Source organism: Chaetodon trifascialis, chromosome 4, assembly GCF_039877785.1.
Source record: "Chaetodon trifascialis isolate fChaTrf1 chromosome 4, fChaTrf1.hap1, whole genome shotgun sequence".
NCBI lineage: Eukaryota > Metazoa > Chordata > Actinopteri > Chaetodontiformes > Chaetodontidae > Chaetodon > Chaetodon trifascialis.
The window spans coordinates 1,866,459-1,888,913 of record NC_092059.1 but is presented as its reverse complement, the minus strand read 5'-3'; the positions used below and the strand labels follow the sequence as shown (position 1 = coordinate 1,888,913).

Sequence of the window (22,455 nt, the reverse complement as noted above, 5' to 3'; positions counted from 1 at the left end):
TATACTTTTGGCCACATAGCACATCGTGAGACTATATTAACAGATGTATATTTAGCTTATATGTAAATTACTGTGCTCATATGCATACATGCATTTATGTATGAGAATTTCCATTTGACGTATTTCTGTTCGATAACTTGCTTTATATTCTCTCTGAATTATATTATAATAGATTAGATTAGATTAGATTAGATTAGATTAGATTAGATTAGATTAGATTAGATTAGATTAGATTAGGTCACGTCAGTCCTGTTGGTTTGTACACTTGTTATTTTTACAGCTTTTGAAGCGCATTTCAATTCCAAGCTTATTTATTTCTTACTCCAACCATATTAATATAAAATGCACATCCAGGAGGAATCTTTAGCTCATCATTCAGACGCTCTCGGCAGATGTTATGATAAACATCTGCACATATTCTCAGATCAGAGCTGCAGCGTCTCTGTGTGCCACCGCCATCGTAAAAAACGTGAGTGAAGCAGGGAGAGAAGAAGAGCTCTTCATCATATATCACATATCTGACATATGTCAGGTATGATGTGCTCATTGTCAGATGAGACAGAAAAGGGAGACACGAGGAGACAGACAGCCACTTAATGAGTCAAACTCAGCCCTATTTGATTTATATTTAATTGTATTTTAATGCACAAGCAGCCGAGCGTCACTAAAATGAGCTGAAAGCAAATTATGAGAGAGGCCAAGCTGAGTGCCTTCATCGCTCTCCTGCAATGTACGTATGGTTTTCCCAGATTTACCCCCCACCCCTTGACATGCAGTTTAACTTAATCCAGTTTTATTAGAGAAGCAGCTGCAGCTCATAAGAAGCTTTGGACCTGCAGTGACGCTGCTCGGGAAGATTTCCGTCGTTGTTGCTCGACGGAGCCCCGCAGGTGTCAGGAGGGACAACTTCTGTTCACACCTCAAGTTACTTCTTCAGATGACTAATCCCTGAAAAGATAAGCAGCTGCACGCAGAGCGTCTACTGGGAAGGAGAAGGCGAGTTCACGAGAGGAGCGCAGAGCCAGAAAAAGGTGAGTGATGCTCAGTGAGGCTGTTAGACTGAGCAACACGTCGTTTATAAGGCTCGCGTGGGTTAATAATAAAACATCGTGCATTTATTACTGATGTGTGTGTAAAACAGGTTTAACTTTATATAAACATCCCAACATTATATTAAAAAAAACCTTTATAATATGCTTTTCACTCCAGATCAAAGTAGGAGCAACACAATCAGAGCGATGCCGCTATCAGGATGAGACGGAGCTGATTTAACTGGTTTATTCACAGTTCACCAGTCTAAGATAAGAACAGGAGCACGGCCATCATCCTCCTCCGTCCCTCCACTGTGGAGTCCAGAGAGCATCCAGGAAGTTGTGTGTGTGTCACAGTACCTCTCAGTCTCTTACCTGCTGCCATTTCACCTGAGCAGCCGCGTCCACCTGCCCCCTCACCTGCCCTCTCACCTGATTCTCATTACCAGTCAGCCCAGTATTTGAGCTGCTCTCCCACACTCACTCTCTGCCCGATTGTTCACCATGTGAGACTCTGCAGTGCTCATTATCGGACTGATCTCTCCTCACCTGCCCGCCTTCAGCTTCTCCTGATCCTCTGTTCTCAGGTAAATACCTCTACCTTCAGCTCCTGTCTGAGTGTTTCGTCCTGCTCTTCCTGGATCTCTGCCTGTTTGTGACTGTCGACTGTTTGGTTTGTCAGACATTTCCTGAGACTCTCAATAGTTCCAAACAGATCATCGATCTCGCCGCCGCTTGTATTCGAGAGACAATAGTTCCAAAGGGGACATTGATGAACTGCATCTTATCCGTCTCTGTCAGGCCTGAGGTCGAAGTCAGTGAAGTGACTTGTGTGTACTGTTGGGTCCTAAATCAACCTGTCTTAGTGTTGCCCAGCTCAGACATTTTAAACAGGAAGAATTAAAAATAGTTTGGGAGTGAATTAAAAAACACAATCCAAGGTTTTGCAGAATATTTCAAAATCAACCAGCGCGCACTGATGTGGTGCTCTGCAGGCTGCTCCTCATAAAGTATCATCAGGTTTTAGACGCAGTAACATAATACTGAAATACTTCAATGTGCATAAAGTACAAAAACCTCAAAGCTTAAGTTTCTTGAATAAATGTCCTCAGTATTCCTTCAGTATTCTTTGTGTAGCTGCAGCAGCAGCCGAGCCTGGATGAGTCAAAGTTTGGCTGAAAGAACCAAACACGTTTATGAATGTCAGCGGAGTTTCAGGGAGGTGGTCGGGGTGGATGGTGGGAGTTCACATCCAGACTGTGGTTCAGGTGAGAGGAAGCATCCTGATTGTCTTTGTGTTAAAACACACGGAGCTGTCAGTGTCTAAACATGAACCTGCTGAATGAAACTGGAGTCGCTTTGAGTGCAAGAAGACAGAAAACAAAAGAAATTTGTTGTCAGTAAACACACATTAAGTATCACCTCTTCTGATTGGCCAGGTGTGTTCATGAACAACATTTCCTAATGATATTAACACAAAACGCCGTTCAGTTTGTTTCCTCCTCAATGTATTTCCTGTCACTAATTAGTTCTCTATAAACGTCATTTTAGTAAAGGGTTCACAGCAGACGGACCTTTCGTGGAGACGATACGTTTATTTGCTGTGTGTTTTGACAGCTGACTCGCTGCCAGAGGGAGGCTGAACCTACAGGAAGAGGAAGCAGCTCACGGCTCTGTCGCCCATAAAGTTTTAATGAACTTTATGTGGTTTCACCTGACAGATTGTAACCGCAGGGGAAACGCGTACAGAGAGATATAACAGTGTCACAGCTAATTCATTGTTATTTCTGGTGAAGAGCGCTGCTATCAGAATGAGGGAGTGCTGTGAAATATGGATGGTGTGTGTTTTTCCTACACTAATTACATGGTATACATGCCTCTCAGCTCCGAGCCCCAAAACACTCTTGGAGTTGCCTCGAGCGTTTTCCCGTCACTTTGTGCCGAGATAAGAGCATCACCGCTGCTGCATTTCTCTGAGTGCATCCCCGTTATCTTCGTGCTCCACATGTACGCAGTGTTTATTCTGAGACGCGTGTGGCATGAATGCAAAACGTCCTCCGCCATTACTGGAAAATATTCCAGGCATTAATGCATTCTGCTCTTGTTTACCCTTCTCTGAGAAGCAGAAATTAAGGTCAAGCACTCTGACAGGTCTGTGCGACGAGAGAAGCATGGAGAGATGAAGAGTGTGTGCGTGTGTGCATGTGTGTGTGTGCGTGCATGCTATGAAGAAACAAAGGAAGACAGAAGGACAACATGAAAGAGGAACAGGCAGGAGACAACAAAAGAAGACAGGAAAAAGACGAGGAATGAAGAAAAGGAGTGAAGAATGAGGGAAAGTGAAGGCGAGCAGAGGCTGAATAATGTCTCCTGGACGGCGTCCGGCGTGATTGAGATGATGAAGCCGTCTGAGGCGTCTCATTTGAACGTAACCCCACGCGACAGATGGTTTGTTACACAGAACCATCTGGAAAGTCGTCCACAGAAACAGTTTGAAAACGGGGAGACGCTTTCAAAAAATGCCTGGCAGGTGATTGGCTGGACCATCTGTCTATCACCTTCCATCATGGGCTAACGTCAGTCAGTCAGATCGATGAACTATGGAAGTCTTTGCTCCTTTCAATGCAGAAATACTCACAGCTTCTGATGCTATAGCTGCTATGCTAAGCTAACCTCTTTCGTTTGCCCGCCCTCGTCCTCATTGGACACCGATTCGATTGCGCTTCGGCCACAAGAGCCGAACCTGAAGCCCTGCAGGGTGGACTCTCACATCACGTGACCTCGTGACTCTCAGCTGCCTCACAGGGTAAACCTGAACGTCAGTCGAAGCGGATTCAACTCCGGACTCTGACGGACGAGTGTGTCGGTTTCACAGCGACAGTCTCACACCTGAGGCAAAGAGATCGAAGCTCGCCAATCACAGCGAGAGGTCAGTGTGAACGACGAGTACGAGGAACGTGACGAGAACAATGGGAGGACAATGAGGTCTCTGGTTTCAGGACACTGCAGCACACTGTGTACCTATGAATGCGGACTACACACCAAGCATCAGTCCCAGCTGAGACACAGCGAGCGAAGGAAGCTGCTCGTTTAAAGCGTCCCTCAGAAGAGAAATCACCGCTCTGATCAATCCCACTTAAGTTATTTAAAGTTTCATGACGGTGATGGTTTTTCAGAAAATTAAAGTCATCACACTCACAAAAGCTCCTGAACACACACACAACATTTATTTCCAACATTAATCTGCTGCTCTAACAGCCTCCACTCTTCTGCTTTCAGGCTTTCTGCCAGATTTTGGCTGTAAAACCATCTCTGTGCAGTCGGAAGAACATTATTTGTCTACATATAAGACAGACAGTGAGCCTTTAATCTCACCATGCAGATAAACAGAGCCGGTAGTGGTTTGCACTTTCAGTAAATAAGCTTCATTAGATGAAGTGCAGGTAACGTACTGCAGCCCGCTGCATCACCATCAGCAGCAGCCACCAGGACCTGAGAGTCCATGTGCCGTAAAAGTGATCATTATAACACAGTGTGTATATTTCACCAACATCCAACAAAGTCAGGAGGAAACGTAACGCTGGCTTTCTGTTACCATAACGAGGAACATGTGGTTCATTATGAGGCAGCTCACAGGATGTTTCTGGTGGGTGCAGACTTCTTCACCTGCTGTTGTTCTGGACATAAACGGCCTGTTTTCATTGGGCAGATGCTCTGAAGACATTACGTTCAGTGTGAGAGAGAAGCAGCTGCTGCTCTCTGACTGAACCTCGCTCGGCTTTGATGTCTTGTTGTGCGTTGACTCCTCTCTGAGAGCTCACTGCACGCGTTGCTCAGGAGGATATCAGCCTGGCTCACACGGCATTAATGCGCATTTCTGTGTTTTCAAAGCGTCGTCATAACCGTAAGAAGTGTTTTGCAGCTTGAGCGTTAAATGTGAGGTGTGACGGGACAACGTAAACGGGGATTTGAGGTGAAAGTCTGGTGGTTTTCGCCTCCTCACAACTTTACAGACGAACTTTCTCTTGTTTGCTGAAGCAGTCGGTCACATGGACAGCTGGAGGCCACGGGCTGGATGTTCAGACGAGTCTGTCCTGTTCATCCACCCCTCCCGTCCTCCCCGCTGTCCTTCACTTTCCAGGGTCTCTACAGAGTGAAAGAAGCTGGTATACAGTCCACCATAAAATACAGACTTCACAGTTTATAGGATTAGGACCGGACACACATGCTGCATCCTAATTCAGGCTCTGGCTGCTGTAAGTCAGCATTACAAGACCAAATATGTCCAATAATAAGTCCACAAAGTCTTCTTTTGTCCACCTCTGGAGGATAAACCTGGTGTGTGTGTGTGTGTGTGTGTGTGTGTGTGTGTGTGTGTGTGTGTGTGTGTGTGTGTGTGTGTGTGTGTGTGTGTGTGTGTGTGTGTGCGTGTGTGTGCGCTGGTAAACATTCACAGGTGTGAAAGATGATTTGTTTGCTGTTCAGACTCACTGTGAGTCCATCACATGACGCTGAAATAGACTGAGTGTGTTGCTGTCAGCAGCCTGGACGAGCTCTTCATCATCCCCTGAACGTGTCGGTGACTCACCCCGGACGCATTTTTCTGTCCCTGTTTCTTTTTTAGTTCCACCACATCACATCCAGCCGTCACCTGCACACAGTCCACAGCGCTAACTGCCTCTTCTAGTCATCTTCAGTGCAGTAATAACGATAATAACTTTATCATAACAGATAATTAACAGTCAAAGTCCAGAGAAGAGAAGCTCCTCCTTAATAAAAGTGTTGAATTATCTGTCACTTACAGTTATTACTGTGTTCACAGCGATAAGCTTTATGGGTGGAAAGTGACATTTTGTGCCCCGAGTTTGGTCTCTCAGGCTACAAGCTACATTAACCCCGTTAGCACCGCTGAACTGAATATCAATCAAAATAAAACATGACAATAATTCAGTTAAAAACTAATACAGCTCTGCCTCACATGACATACCTGCTCTATACTGATGGACTGAAATGTGATTTAAAAGCAGGTTAGTGCATTAATATTACCGCATTTATATATTAGTTTTAAATGTGCTTAAATTATCATCAACGGCACACTGACCATTTTTAGCATCGCGCTTCATTTGCTAATGACTGTCTTGACACTTGAATCCAATCACATTGTGGTTCACAGGGCAACAAATTAAAACCACTAATTATGAAAAGCAAATGGAAATCTGTAGAGAAGACATTAAACATCCCCAAATTTAACTGTTTTTCAATGTTTTTATTTGTGGTAGCAGTATTGCTTTTTTTTTTTATGCTTTTTCATGAGATGAGTTCACTGCCCTCTTTTAAAAACCTAATCCTGGTAATAAAAGGAGTAAATTTAAGTTTATAAAAGGACAAACTTCCCCTCTCTTCTCCTTCCACCACTCTCACCTCTCCACCTTCGTCTTCCAGCTCGTTCTTCTCTCCTCTCGTCCACATCTGAACATCTCCTTCATGCTGCTGTTTGGGCAGGTGGACGTCGTGGGATTAAAGGAGGGAGGAAAACTGCGACGCTGTCGGGAATCTGTGCCAATTTCAAGCAGCGCTCGCTGCTCGTTTTTCCACCTGAACGCTCCTCACGTGTTTGATGTTCTCCTGCTTTTCCTTCAAAAATGAGATCCAGCGTCGCCGGCCAGGTGTGGAGAACGCTTCACGCCTCCAGGAGCCGAGCGAAGTGCTGCATATTTAAATGAAATATCACACATGTATATCCACACGTGGGAAAGTCAGTTTTCTTCCAGAGTGAGGAAGTGTGAAGTTCCTGCGTGACCGTGGAGCTACACATCCTGTTCTTCTGATACTCCAATCATGTGGAAGTGGGTCACCTGGAAGCGGCGATGACACGGAGACGTGTACCTGCCGGTCTAATCTCACGTTACAGCCATGAATCACCTGAAGAGCAGAGCTGGCGTGATGAGTGCAAACACCGTTGCTCTCAAGCTTTGAGCTGATGTCGCTTCTTATTTCTTTCCAAGAGTCAGACGAGAAGATCAATCACATCTGAGTTTTAAAGGATAAGTCTGTTGTTGAGAAAAACAAAACAAAACAACTAAATCCACAATGTGTTCGTCCATCAAGCTGCTTCCTGTGTGTGGCTCTTTGCTCTAAACCCATTGGTGCCCGTTACAGACCTAAATCTTTAAAAAGTCCTCTCAAACATGTAGTTTCATGTTTAACAAAGGCTCAGTGATTCCTTAAAACAGCTGCTCAGTGTAGTTTTGGGCAAACGTCCCTCAGACAGGAGGATATAAGGCATTTGTTGGGGACTATTTTCAGCGGTGGATTAATCCACATTTGGTGGCATTTGTGTGTTTATATAAACTATGTGTTCATGGTGAAGGGACATGTCTTATTGATGTGTGTTTGATGTTAATGGAACATTTCCAGCCTTATTATTTGAGCAGGGAGTTGGAATCAGGACGTGGTTAGCCTAGCTTAGCATAAAGACTGGAGGCAGGGGGAAACAGCTAGCCTGGTTTGTCCAAAGTGTTTTATTTACAAGATGCTTTCTGTAAAGAAATGTAAAAGTCACAATTTGTGGATGTAGAGGAAAGCACTGGAAATATCCGCAGGAAAAAAAGGATTAAACAACAAAAAGTTTAATTATTCACAGTTTACACGCCGACCCATAAAGATCGTCTTCCCTCTGATTGGACGGTGCATCCCATCAGCTGCATGTTTTTCAGAGTCTTCATGCCGCATTAATGTACAGGCGCTGCATGACAACAGTCAGCCATGATGAGCGGAGACGAGCGCTGATCAGTCTGCCGTGATGTGTACTCAGTCCTGACAGCCGACAGCAAACACTCGCTCGTGCCTCCATGGGAACGCTGCTGTGCACACAGACTCAGGCACAGGCTATTTGCATGTCTCAGACTCCCAGTGTGAAAGAGGAGGATGATGCCTGTATAATCTGACACGTTTAATCTGGAACAACTAGCCTCCGTCTCCTCTGGGAAGTTACACTTTCCTCTCCCAAAGATTGTCTTTGCTCTGATTGGCCCACGGCTATGAGATAAGACAGAGAGGAAGACATGAGCTCCAGAGACACGAAGAAGACAATCATCTCCGTCTGACAGTGATATGAGCAAGCATGCTTCATGCATGTCATGTCGCCTGTTTTCATTTTGATTTACCGACAACTTTTCCGCCTCAGACAAGATTTTTTTTTTACATTTTATTTCCATCATTTCCATCCACCTGGAGTGGAAACACCAGGAAAAAGGTTTGTTTCCAACCAGTCTGCTTCTGCCTCTCACTCCGTCATGTTTGCAGACCTTCACACTGACTTTGTCGAGGATAATGTTTCATTATTCAACGACCGAAACTACAAAAATGAGACTCCTGCTGTAATAATCCAGATTACCTTTCAAAGACGTGAGCAGCGTGTGTGAAACACGTCTCTGTGTCTGCAGGTAGACCTGCAGTACTTGGACACTGGTCTGCTCTCGTAGCCTTTAACTGAATTTACACCCAATCCCACAGATTAAAGTCCATAATCCTCCTGCCACTCATCTCAAATTGTGACCAAACTTGGCTTGAGGTCGTCACGTAACCAGGTCTTTCTGTAAACTGACGTCCCCCTCGCGCCTTCCTCTGACTCTCTGCAAATTCAAAACGCATGTTTGCCCATGATAAGGAAAACAAATGTCCCCTGCAGTAATATGAGGATAATTGAATTGACAACATGGCCGGCTCTTATCTAGCGGGTTTCTCCAGGCGTGGCAGAGGAGCGACGTGCCGAGCGAGCACATGATGGAGGAAACGCTCCTGGGCCACCAATGAGCTCTTGACCTCTGCTGCTCACTGGAGCACATCCTAACACACAGCATGGAGAAGGGTTATATGCATGAGGTGTGTGTGTGTGTGTGTGTGTGTGTGTGTGTGTGTGTGTGTGTGTGTGTGTGTGTGTGTGTGTGTGTGTGTGTGGATCCGCAGGGCATCGATGCGTCTGTGAAGGCATCTTGTTATAGCTGCCAAACGCGTACCGTGGCGAGGTCGCAGCATGCGCTCCCATACGCTGAGACACGCCTGGACACGCCTGGACACGCCTCCATGCAGACAGGTTCAAAGCAAGGGTCACAGCTGGGGGTCAAAGGTCAGCCAGACGTGCAGCTGTCTCACACACACACACACACACACACACACACAGCGAGGTCATGTGGGCGACTCTGACCACGTTAGGGTGCTTTAGTGAAGATGGTCCGCTCTCGCTGAAGATGTGCTTCAGTTTTGACCATCATAGCAATGCATCTGTCTGTGAGGGAGGAACAGCGAAGGCTCAGTCACGTCAACCTTTGAGGTACTTTTCCACAGTCAGTGTTTCACCTACAGCAGATGACCGTCGCCACAACCTCAGTTTGGAGAAGCAGCAGCAGCAAAATGTGTTTCAGCCAGCTGTCACCTGACCATCAGGCCGCTTTCTGTCGGGACCTGAGGCCGTGAAGCCACCGTCCAGACAGACTCCTTTAAGACAGATGTCACCTTGCAGGAGAGCTGCTGGTCCATCGCTGCTAGCGGTTAGCTTGTTTCTGTTCAGTATCTGTTCATAGATGAGCTGAGCATCAACGCTAGTTCCTGTTTCATGAATATAAGAAACTGGTAGCTGATTCTTGAGTTTTTCTTGTTGGTAAACTTCTTTTTTATGTCTGTTTCCACAGAGAAATGCGATAGCTAACACGTCAAACCAAGCTATCAGAAACTGGCCGAAGTGGAGCATCACACTGAATTTAAACGCTGTCTTTCAGACTGGTAGGTGACAAGGCAGGTGAATACAAATGACACCTTTCAATAGCTTGTTTGTTGTTGTCACGTCGTTCTTTTGTTGTGGTGCGAACTGCAGATGGAGGGCAGGAAGTGATTTTCTCCTAAATGTTGCAGTGCTACATAAACACACAATCACTGCATGGAAAGAGCCAGCCGTGACGAGCGGAGACGAGCGCTGATCAGTCTGCCGTGATGTGTACTCAGTCCTGACAGCCTGCAGCAAACACTCGCTCATGCCTCCATGGGAACGCTGCTGTGCACACAGACTCAGGCTCAGGCTATTTGCATGTTTCAGACTCCCAGTGTGAAAGAGGAGGCCTGTAAAATCTGACACGTTTAATCTGGAACAAGTAGCCTCCGTCTCCTCTGGGAAATCCAGCCCGATGTCAAACGGCGTTATGAAACACGGCGGTGTCTTCAGTCATTTTGTGTTATGTCAACGCATTTCTTGTTTTTCACGCGCCATTTAACGCCATTTGCATGAAACTTTTCGCATGTCTGTTGCAGCATAAAGAGCGAGAAAGCCCGCGTACGCTGGAGGATGAGCTGGACGTGTCAAACAAAAGCACGACTTTCACCCACGAGGCTGGTGTTCATGTCCCGTGTGAAACCAGAATGAGACGTTATTTTAACCACGTATGTGACATCAGCTAACGTACGTCACTGAACCCACATGACGACCTTTTCCTAAACGTAGCCACGTTTGGTTGCCTGCGTCTAACAGTAGTTTCAGGGCCTAAAGCAACCAAACTGCAGCTGTTTCCTACCAGCGTGTTTATTAAAGATCACCTGACAACAAGCAACGGTCACCTGACTTAATCCTGTCCTGTGCATCCAAAACTCATAAAATGCAAGCGGCTTTAAATAACACATAAAAAGCTTAACACTGACTCTGAAATGCATGGACATCACACGTGAAATGTCCTTAACAGAAGAGCGCTATTCATTCACCACCATCTTAATTATCACAGCCATTAAAGGTTGCAGCGTAACAATAAACGTAATTATGGGCTGTAATAAGCTGCTTGCACAGACGACCTATAGGGACGTTTGCTTGGGGGGGGGGTCTGCCTAAAGATTGTCTTCACTCTGATTGGCCTGTGGCTGCGAGAGATAAGACAAAGAGGAAGACGTGAGCTGAAGAAGCACAAAGGAGACAATCCTCCACGTCTGACTCTGAGACACGGGCATGACTAAACGGCGGCATTATACTGATCATATCTTTTCTGTTCCTCAGCGAGCGCTTTATTGATTTCTGTCGCTCTGCATTTGCATACAAGGCAGCGTGGCAGAATAAACGTCACACAGCTGAGAGAGATGAAGGATAGAGATTTAACTGTGAGCTGACACGTGACGATGAAGAGTGGACAGTGCTGCCACGATGGACACTCTGCTGCATTATTGAAAAGAAGCCAGCTCGTTTTTGCTTTTGTTCACATTGTTTGTATGTAAGACTGTGAGTAGTTCAGCGTTAGCACATCACTTGTCCATTCAGCATCTCTTTCATGCTTGGTAAATATCAACAGGTTTAACAGACCTGAGACCAGCTTCGGATCGATCCCTGCTTCTGCCTTTTCATGGTGATACGTGTTCGTTTTTACTCTGCAGATGTTCACATTCCTGATAACATCTGGAGAGTTTAACCATGCGTGCATCTTCTTTTATTCTCCAAACACACGGGACAAACAAAAAAGTCAGTTAAAACAGAAACGCTCCTTCACATGGACAGATTATGTTTGGAGAATAATTAAAATCTGTAAATACAGAAGTCCAAAAGCGTTCTGCGGTCTGCAGTCATGTGATTCAGTCGACCTGTGTCTGACTGACTGAGTATCTCAGCATCAGTAAAGAAGCTGACTGGGCTTCAGCTGTCTGATCACCTCAACTCTGACCCCCAGCCCATCTTCAACATATTTAAATTTAAAAAATGTAATTTATGATACTTTTGGGCGGCACGGTGGCGCAGCAGGTAGTGCACATGCCTCACAGCAAGAAGGTTGCCGGTTTGATCCCCGGGCGGGGCCTTTCTGTGTGAAGTTTGCATGTTCTTCCCGTGCATGCGTGGGTTCCCCCCGGGTGCTCCGGCTTCCTCCCACAGACCAAAAAACATGCTCTTTAGGTTAATTGATGACTCTAAAATTGTCCTTAGATGTGAGTGTGAGTGTGAATGGTTGTCTGTCTTGTGTGTTGCCCTGCGATTGGCTGGCGACCGGTCCAGGGTGTACCCCGCCTCTCGCCCATTGACAGCTGGGATAGGCTCCAGCCCCCCGCAACCCTGAAAGGGATAGGCAGTATAGACAATGGATGGATGGATGATACTTTCTGATGTCTCACTCATGGGACTTTCATATAGTTTTATCTACATTTTCTGCATTTTATTTCACTTTGCTCGTCTTGTCTCCTTTGTACTGCAGTCAGTGCTGCGTAACAGTAGCCAGGGATGCTGTGTGTACATGGTCTGCATTTAAGCCCAACAAATGTAAAATATCATTATTTATTTATTTTTTTTATTAAAAAAAAGATATTATTAAAAATGTCATGATGAGTAAGAAATAAAAAAGAGGAAAAAAAATCAACACAATAATAAAATAAATAATGATGAGAGATCATGTCTCTTGGCAGCTGTATTCATAATCATCACCATCATCCTCATTTGAGCTTATAGACTCAGATTTAACAAGAAAACAGAAAGAAAATTGAAAGACTATATATGAACTAACTGGAACACATAACAGACAAAAGGACAGACTCTTCCACCAATCACAGCCCAAAGCCACAAAAACGCAAATAAAGTCTGATAATAAAGCCCAGTGTTACCTCATTTCAGAGGTGCTGCATTAGAAATGTTATCTTTGTCTGAAAATGTCACATTGTTATCATAAAGTCCAGCTCTTCCTCTCTCAGCCACAGAGACATTGTGTCCTCACGCTACCTGGATGCTCTCTGCAGCTCCAAACTGGAACTGTGCGCACCTGATGACGCAGCAGTCTGCCGCTGTCTGCTGCTGCGTCACATGTGCGCATCAGACTGCAGCCAAGACAGCACTGTTTACCCATCATCCACCTCTTCCACGCCATACATCCACCTTCTGCTTTCATTTATCTATTAATTGAAGTCCGAACATGCGACCCGAGCGCGCAGAGACACGCGCAGGGACTCTTCCAGGTCACAGACTTGTTACATAATTCATCACCTCTCTGCACCGTCCGAACATCCAGCACTGCGCCCTTCCTCCTGTCTGTAACACAGCAGCACCAGCTCAGACTCAGAGATGGAATCACAGACGCAGCACAGACTCAGAGCACCATCACCGGCTCAGGCGGTGTTTACTGCAGCCGCAGCGGCGGTGCGCCGCAGCGACCCGTCCCGTCCCCGCCGCTGCCTGGCATAATTTGCAGACAGGAGGAGGAGGAGGAGGAGGAGGGAGGAGGGGTTTACTGACATCAGCACTGCCGCTCTCTACAGCACCGAGCAGGCTGCCTGTCTGCTGGACCAGCCACGCCATCCGTCTGTCCTGACGGGCTCCGCGGATGTCTGGGCTCGCACTGCGGGGTTCGGCTAGTGTCGAAGCGGTGGAGGACACGGGCTCGTCCGGCGGGTTTGAGCGGTGAGTTTGCGGCGTGTTTGCGCGCAGCAGACAGCGGGGCAGACTGGCGCAGGGCGACTTCAGTCTGGCACGCTGTCTGACTCAAGTTCATATTCGCCAAGTCACGCTAGTTGTAAGTGATAGTCTCAGCGTCTTCCTGTCAGCCTGCGGGGCAGAGTGCTGAGGGTCGTTTCCACTGCGTTTCCAGCCAAATATCCTCCAGTTTTGGTCATTTTCATTGACTTGTACTGATGCTTTGATCAGGCTCTGCCCTCATTTAATCTGTGACAGGCAGGCAGACTTTCAGGCCTGAGAAACGTCAGCATGTTGTTGCATTTAAAGCTTAAAAGTGATTGAAAGTGTGTGACGTTGACGTTGTGACTTCACTTGAAGTTTGCAGGAGCGTCTGTCTGCGTCAGGAAGCTGCACAGACAAGAGGCGAAGCAGCAGCGTTTCATCCAGAAGAGTGCACACGAGGACGCTGAATGAGAAGCCAAATTCTGCACTGCAGTGGATTTCCTCAGGTGTGTGTGTATGTGTGTGAGTGTGTACAAGTGTGTGTGTGTGACTGGACAACAGACTCAGCGTAGGCTCTGCACACTTCCTCATTAACACCGAAGAACCCGCAGAAGCTTGGGGGCATCGTCTGGAGGTCACCCCATCCTACTAAACTGTGCCACCCTCCGGTTTTCCAGCCTCCCTCCACCCTCCTCCTCCTCCTCTTCCCCTCCTGCCATCACAGGCTCAGTGTGGTGGCTGCTTCATCTGTCCGGCTGGGGCACAAAAGCCTGCAGGCCTCAGACGGGAGAGCTGGGACCGACGGTCGGATTCATACTGTGGATTTCTGAAGAGCTGCATGGATATTTAACCAGATCTGCAGCGTTGAAGCAAACAGCAGCCGACTGTTCGACTCGGTTTCATTGCACTTAGAGGATTTCTAATTTTGGATTAAGACCTGTGGACCTGCTCTTCAGGGTGTTGTAGGTCTAAAGAAGGTGTCGAGTTCCACCTCAGGGATCAGATTTTTATCATTTCCGCTGTGTCATCGAAGTCAGCACGACACAGCAAATCTCAGGCACCCTTCCAGGTTTCACCTCAGGGATTTTTAACAAACACTTTCCGTTTGGTATTTTTCAAACCCTTGTTTTCACTGTTAACGCAGCGAATCTCAGGCAACATCCGGATTTTTGGCTTTAGAACCGACCTATGAGCTCCTGTTGACATGGCATCTGACAGTTTCCAGTACCGGGCGCTCTTTGAGTATAAGCGTGAGCGTGGTGACGACATCAGCCTCCAGCCGGGCGACCTGCTCACCGTCTCCAAGGCGTCGCTGATGGCCGTACCAGGACTGGACTACCAGGACGGGGACGAGCGGAGCCCCAAAGGCTGGCTGCACGGCACCAACGAGAGGACCAAGGAGAAGGGAGACTTTCCAGGGACTTTTGTGGAGTACGTCGGGGCGATGAGAGTCGGCCCTCCTGTGGCTAAATCCTGGCCCAGACCTGTACCGCCGACTCCCGGGGGGCCGCAGACTCCCGGGGGGGTTCAGCCTCCTGGAGCAGCTGCTGCTTCAGGTGAGTGCCACCCCAACACAACATGAACGTTTGGCTTCTCTGCTCTGATCTCTGTGCTAGATTTGAAGGACAGAACTCATCATGAAATCCACATTAACGCAACAAAAACATCACAGCTGTCAGAGTTGGCTCTAAGACCTGATGTTGTACTTCAGTATGAGTTCAGACAGTGTGTGTGTGTGTGTGTGTGTGTGTGTGTGTGTGTGTGTGTGTGTGTGTGTGTGTGTGTGTGTGTGTGTGTGTGTGTGTGTGTGTGTGTGTGTGTGTGTTGGTATCAAGTGTCTGCTTCAGGTGCTATCAGACGTGTTGGTGTTGTTTGCACAGCAGCATCATGTGATAAAGTCGTTTGATGTGAGTTCAAAGTCGCTGTCGAACACGAGTTTCAGTTCTAAATGTGTGTGTGTCTGTGGGCCAATCAGGGCCGGGCTCAGTGTTTCAGGGGCCCAGGGTTAGATTTTCTTTGGGAGACCCCCCCCCAAACACACACACACACACACACATCTCGATGACCTTTACAGCTTTATGAAACCGTTGCTCTGTCAAGGTCTTGTCTACATAAACGGATATTTTGACGTCGCATTGACGTCGTTTTTATTACCAAATTTCATGATTCCATCCATTTTTTTCTGCATCAGTTATCAAAATAACACACACAGTAGAAGCTTCTTATTTGTCTTGTTAGTTATTCGACACCTGTTTCTTCACTTTCGTGGATTTACCACCTTTCTGACATGTGGCGTCGCGCTGCTAACCAAAGGTAAGCTAGCTGAAAGTCCCCGCGTGAAAGCATTTCTCTGCCGTTTATGTTCCACCCATGAAAACCCTGCATGAAACTACATGCAGCCATCTGCTCCTCTTCTCAGGCCACTCCCACGAGTGTTAACTCTGTGGGAGCAGGTTGGCTTTGGATGATCTCCTCCTGCTCAAACTGCTGTCTGCTGGTCTTTTGCCTCTCTTCATGCTTTGACTGTCACTGCAAAGGTTGCGATGACAGATGCAAACGAGCTCTCATTAAAGAAACTGTTGGACAGGAAGTGCAGTTTCTTGGTTTGATTCCAGGAAAAGGTTCATGTGAAGAAACTTTTAGATGAACTGATCCAGAATCAGAGTGTCCTCGCTGAGGACTGACTTCCATCATGACTCACTGGAGACCTCAGAGGGTGAATCCTGTTTGTTACAGAGAGCTTGAGTCTTATTTTGGTGGCTTTGGTCGTCTTATCCATCAGTTAGCATGACGTCGTGTTCCTCTGAGATCGAGCTGCAGGTTGAAATGTCGTGAATTGTGTATGTGCTCGAATCAGTGAAGGTCAAAGTGAGGGCAGAGAGTCGGTCTGTGAGGTGTCCACAGCAGTTTGGACCATAATCATCTGTCAGCTTGTGAGGACTTGTTGCTGAATTACGACCCGTCAGATCATCATTCTGGTGACGTCACGTTCCTCGATCTCTGCAGTGAACGTGAAGAGCACAATATCGACTCCACTGATATAATGGTCAGAGCAAGGTCAGCGTCTTAATAAATGATAATGATCCTTTAAACGCCTTTGCTGAAGTCTTAATGATTGTGGCCGAGGGGTCATTAGGTGTGCGTGGAGCTCCTGAGCCGCTGCTGCCACAGCTCATGCAGCAGCTGATCAATAATCAAACGGTATTCCTCGTCCACTCTGCTCCTCTCAGGACTGAGACGCTGACTCCGGCAGCCCTCTTCACTCTGTACGTGGACTTTTGCCTCTTTAAGACTGAACGCGTGCTCATATTTAGTGTCTCTTGCAGCATCTCGTGGTGTCGGCTGCAGTTTGACTGAGTGCGTTCTTCACACCAGCGTGTGAGCTGCGTTCATCTGCTCCTCGCAGCTGGATTTCTGTTGATTTATTTAGGAGCAAAAACAGGCGGTGACGAGGACAAAAGGGACTTGAGCCCAAGATGTAAAAAGCATTGCGAAACAGGCTGCCCCACTTAAAAAGCTATTCTGAAGGCTGCAGGCTTTGATTAGCGTTTTACAGGCTCAGGGCGGTTAGCTGTGTTTCAGGCCTGGCTGTCTGCTGCACGCTGACTTCAGATCTGCTGCCTTTATGGCTCTTCATTTGCTAAATAGGTCAGACGCAGAGTAACGTTCTCTCCTCTCCTTCCTCTGCCGCCTCCCTGCTCTCTTTAATTGTCTGGCTGCCCGTCTGTTTTATGGGAGTGGGCTTGGTCCGTCGTATATAAATAACATCCATACTGCTCTCGGCTCGAGTAAATATTGCTCTCATTTCCATATGTCCCTGCTCGCTGTGCTGATGCTCTTAGTTTTAGCATGTGTGCTGGCCGAGCCGCTCGTCGCTGCCTCCCCTCCTCCATCCATCCATCCATCCATCCATCCATCCTGAAGCCACACACGGCTGCATTTGTTCTGAATAATTGATTGGCTGGAGCACTATCGGCCTGACATGCCACATCCCTGCAGTCACAAATCACAAGCAGCAGCAGCAGCAGCAGCAGCAGCAGCAGCTCAGGGAGGCCTGAGCAGAGCGAAGCTAACTGATCTGCAGCCTCCATCAGTGCTGACACTCAGGCACGCCCTGCTGTGTTTCAGCGCTCTGCTCGGAACAGTTTGGAGGGTTTTATATTCTTCTGGGAACAGGATTGATCAGGGGTCACTGGTCAATTCAGATGAGGTCATTCATAATGCTGTGAGTCAGTGAGTGGACTCCATTCGACCACGCAGGCATGCAGCACAGTAGCAAACAAGCTCTGACAAAGCGTCAGAAGCAGCACCAAACGGCAGACGGAAAAAGTTGGAGACTGACGGTGAAGTAGTGTAGCAGCTAACGAGCCAGATGTTCTTCTCAGGAGCTGGTGGAGACCAAACCGGAGCTTTGACTTCTCGTCTCAGAGAGCCAGAAGGTCCGGTGGGATGCTAGCATTGCTGACATGACACCACAGATAAACTCAGTGAAGTAATTCATGATGTACAGTTGATCATACAATAGAAAAACACAGGTACGATGTTGAATCGGTTGATGTCCGACACAAACTTGAAGTGGTGAAGCAGCTGAAACACTCGCAGGTTCAACAGTTCATTTAAACGACGCTGCAGCTTACAGCAAACGCTGTGCACATGTTAGCAAACACAGTCACAGTGATATTATAAGTTCACCATTTCAGTGTCGTGGTGTTGTGGTGGTCTGAGGTCAGCAGAAGCAGCACTTTCCTCTGCATTCATTGGCTTTAACCAGCACCAACCAGCACCAACCAGCAGGGTGTCGTTCAGGCTCTGACCTCCTTTCTTCTCCTCCTCTTCCTCCGCTTGTCGTCCTGAACGATTCATCTCGCTCCCAGTCGCCATGCTAATGTAATCAGGTGTGATGTGTACAGTAATAGCTCTAACAGGCCTTGTAGCGCTAATCAATGCGTAACACTATCTGACACTGCGATTGTGAACACCCTCCCACATTTCCCAACCTGAGGCCTTACCCTTCCCTGAGGGCAGGCGCTCGCTGCTTCCATGCAGCATTAATGACAGCGAGCTAATGAAGCGCCGACGCTCTCGTCGTTGCTATCTACCTACAGGTACGCAGGACAAATGTTCAGGTAATCAGAGTTCATGCTGGATCTGACGGGCTAATCGCACACAGCGCTGCTCTGCTGCGATAAGGCAGCTCGCGTCTTTTATCTGCAGATGAGGCCTGTAGCTCGCGACACTCTGCTCCTCTTCTATGTAAATGAGGGATGCAATTAGATGTAAACCAGGAGGCCAGACAGCGTTGGTTTGCTCTGCAGAGAGTTTGATTGGATGAGTCCGGTCAGGTAAACACAGCGTCCTGCAGTGACCTGAAAAACACCAGAGAAGAAGTGACAAAGGAAGGACTAAAAAAAAAAGTGAAGTTTACAATTAAAAAGAGGAAAGATCTGTGGATTCATGGAGACACACCTGGACTGTTACCTTCAGGTGGGCCGTCTCATTTCTCACTCGACAAACACGAACATGTCAGACAGCGGCTGTCAGTCTCAGTTTTTTAGTTCGAGGGTCTTTAGAGGAGCTGCTGCTGGGCGAGGTGGCCGATCAGTCTGATCAGGGAGGCGATGAAGAGCCGCTGCTGGTGGGCGAGGACGCGTTGTCCAGCTGTGTTCCCTAAAGACGAGCCGATCGAGGGCTGCTGTGGACAGAAGTCCATCGCTGAGTGTTTGCTGCAGAGCATCCCTCGGGACGGCTCGTCTCTGAGCAGTAATTGTGAACGCCGGCCTCACACGGCGCCTGTATAACAATGAGCTGGAAGCGTGTGTGTGTTCAGCGAGGTGTGTGTTAGCGTTGACAGCCTGTGATCAGCTCGCCGCCGTGCGATGAGTTCAGGGGATCGATGATCACAGCGTCGGCCTAACAAGCTCAGCGGGCTAAACGGCCTCATTTGGAGATTTATATTTAGCTCCGACCTTCGGTCTTCAGTTCAGGTTTAATGGCTTTCAGCGCGCGCGTGTGTGTGTGTGTGCGTGTGTGTGTGTTCGTTGAGCTGCAGAGGTCTGTTTTGTCTTTTGTCTCTCTGTCAGTGGACTTTCTGTCTCTGTCTGTCAGCCCTTTGGTCACCTTGATGCCTGAAACTGAATAAGAAACGTGTTCTAGACGTTTGATGCAGACCCACCAAGAAATGAGAACATAGAGAATCATTTCCTCTTTAAACTGAAAATCATCTGAAAAGGTTTCATTTTTGACAAACATTTATTTTAAGATAAACTTACATTTTAAGATTAAATGAAAAGAAGGTTTCAATAAAACTTGGAATAAACTTATGCAGCAAACCGGCCTGAGCGAGCGGCTGAACACCTGCAGCTGCAGGTGCAAACTCTGGTCCAGACTGGAGCTCATGCTGAGCCAAAGCTCCTGAACATGGCTGACGTCGAGCCGCAGTCGGCCATCTTTGCTGGTGAACTGGGCAGGTTTGCTTCATTCTGTCCCGACTCAGCGTGGAATTCTCTCAAACCGCCGGCAGGTTTCTTCTTGCTTTGAGAAAAAGGACATTCTGTGTGGAGCGACACTTAAAAGCTGCTCTGCCTCTTGAGGCGTCGCAGAGATCCTTCATGCGTGACGGAAACGCAGAACAGAACCAGTCAACTTCCTTTATTCTTCCCTCTGTTCCTCATTTGGTGCTTCAGTCGCGTCGCTGTGAACCTGAACAGGATGAATGACCGTGTGTGTGTGTGTGTGTGTGTGTGCGTGTGTGTGTGTGTGTGTGCTTGCGTGTGTGTGTGCTGCAGATGACATGTGTCACCCATGTGGAAATGTGGAGTTGTGAGTTGGCAGAACATCCTCTGGCTGCTTCTCTCTTCCTGTCGGGCTTCGGTTTCATTCTCTCCTTCAGTCCTGATCTGAACTAATCGTTGAATCTCGTTTTTGGAGTCCACACACACACACTCACAGACGCACACACATTGCGGTGTTGTGCGGTGCAGTGCGTCGGTCGGACTCCCTCGCTGTGCGCGATGCCGGGGCTGCATGCCAATTAGGGTGTCGTAACGAGCATCTTAATGAACTGTGGCAGCACAGGCGCTCTGCAATTTACTCTGTCAGTGTAACCCCATCGTGCACGCACGCACACACACACACGCACGCACGCACACACACACACACACTGCTGATTATGAGGTCACACACAGCAGATAGATGAACATCAGCCCTGTGACGTGCAGGCGGATGAACGGTTGAATTCTGGCCTTTTTTCTGTTATTCTAACTAATTGGCTTTTCCTCAGTCGCTCATTAAACCTCCACCAGCCCAAACGTTTCAGCATCACCATCAACCTTTTGGTTGAAATGACACATTTATCAATAATCCTGAGATTAAAACTTCAGCTGGATTTATCTCAGACCCTGTTTCATGTTATTCAGGCAGAACTAAAAAGTCCTTCAGGATGTTTCTCCTCTCCCTCTTCGTCACTGTCCATCACTGTTTTTCTGACATTTCTTTGATTAAACTTGTGCAGATGCATAAAACTCGAGACCATAAAATGAAATTAAATGAGGATCGTTTTGTGGCTGAGATGAGTTTGACGTCCTGCTGTTCAACTCAACTGTTTCCATTTTGGAAAACTATTTTCTTTCATCTCAGGAGGAAAATATTGTGAATTTGACCATCAGGGTTACATTCACAAGAGAGTCTGATGAACAGGGCTGTTACTGGGTTAAAAGCACATCAATCTTTATTGATCCCCTGAAGGAAATTCAGAATTATTGCATTAATTATGAAGCCTCCAGAACACAAATACCCAAACATAAAGCGCAGGCTGACAGACAATAAAACTGCTCGTATCTCTGAGTGGAATTTGAAGCATTAATCTAAATGTAGACCCAAAAAACAACAACAGGAAAACATTTAAATTCACTCTTTTCACCTCCGAGAAATTCCCAAAACGAGATAATAATCCAGCCCCAGAAAGCCAAATATGCTTCCCATGGAGCGACCTGAGCTGCCTGCCGGTCACAGAGTGAAGCCTCAGCTCTTCTCGCAGCTCTGCAGCGTCTTCACTTAAATCGCCCTTTTAAAGAGTCGGGGTGGTGAGCCTAAATATAATAACCTGCCATGATGGCCGATCAGATGGCAGATCTGTTTCTTGAGTGACGGAGCTCTTTTAAAAGCTGATAATGGATGAGAGGAAACAGAATAGAGCGATAAACAGACGGCGAGATTAAAACAAAACCTCTTTCTTTCCTGCTTTTGATGTGTTTTTCTTCCTTCTTTCCATCATTGCGTCCAGCTTTTGAAAGCATGTGTTTCTCTTGTGAAGTGGTATTTATTTTTTGCCTGTTTTATTGTTATTAGCGTGCTGTTCTTCCCACTGCTGCATGCTAATGCCTTTAATCTCTGAAGTGCATTGTTTGTGGAGGAGGTGAGATTTATTGTCCCTGTTTTGAAAGTCAATTATGGAGGTGCGCACGGCGCCGGCGTTAAATGATGAATAGGCTGAAGGTGCTGAGTCGTTCAGGGAAAGGAGAGGCCGATACACATAAACGTGGCAAACAGCCATGAATAAAACAGGAGCAGAGGATCCTGGGAGACCGCGAGGATGCAGCGCTTTAATGCACGGATGCTGCACGGCGGTGACCCACCTGCGTCTGTTAGATCCAGACTGCAGCCTGCGGTGCTGGGATACGTCTGCGAGAGGCTCAGGCCACAGGGAGGAGAGCTGCGGGAGGCGAGGGGAGGCGAGGGGAGGGGAGGGGAGGGGAGGCGAGGCAAGAGGAGGCGAGGGGAGGGAAGGTGAGGGGAGGGGAGGGGAGGGGAGGCGAGAGGAGGGAAGGTGAGAGGAGGGGAGACAAGGGGAGGCGAGGGGAGGGAAGGTGAGGGGAGGGGAGGGGAGGCGAGGCGAGAGGAGGCGAGGGGAGGCGAGGCAAGGAGAGGTGAGGGGAGGGGAGGGGAGACAAGGGGAGGGGAGGCAAGGGGAGGGGAGGGGAGGGGAGGGGAGGGGAGGGGAGGGGAGACGAGGCAAGAGGAGGTGAG

General features: G+C 47.6%; 1 protein-coding gene across 1 annotated transcript in view; it reads left to right on the top strand.

The window, feature by feature from the left end:
• The first annotated feature begins 13,289 nt into the window (after positions 1-13,289).
• pik3r3b (phosphoinositide-3-kinase, regulatory subunit 3b (gamma)) overlaps positions 13,290-22,455 on the top strand; it is a 171,869-nt gene continuing 162,703 nt past the window's right edge. Inside the window, exons 1-2 of the mRNA XM_070960155.1 lie at positions 13,290-13,434; positions 13,807-14,987. Of these exons, the coding sequence (XP_070816256.1) occupies positions 14,636-14,987 (352 nt within the window). The 5' untranslated portion in view covers positions 13,290-13,434; positions 13,807-14,635. The remainder of the gene's footprint in view (positions 13,435-13,806; positions 14,988-22,455) is intronic.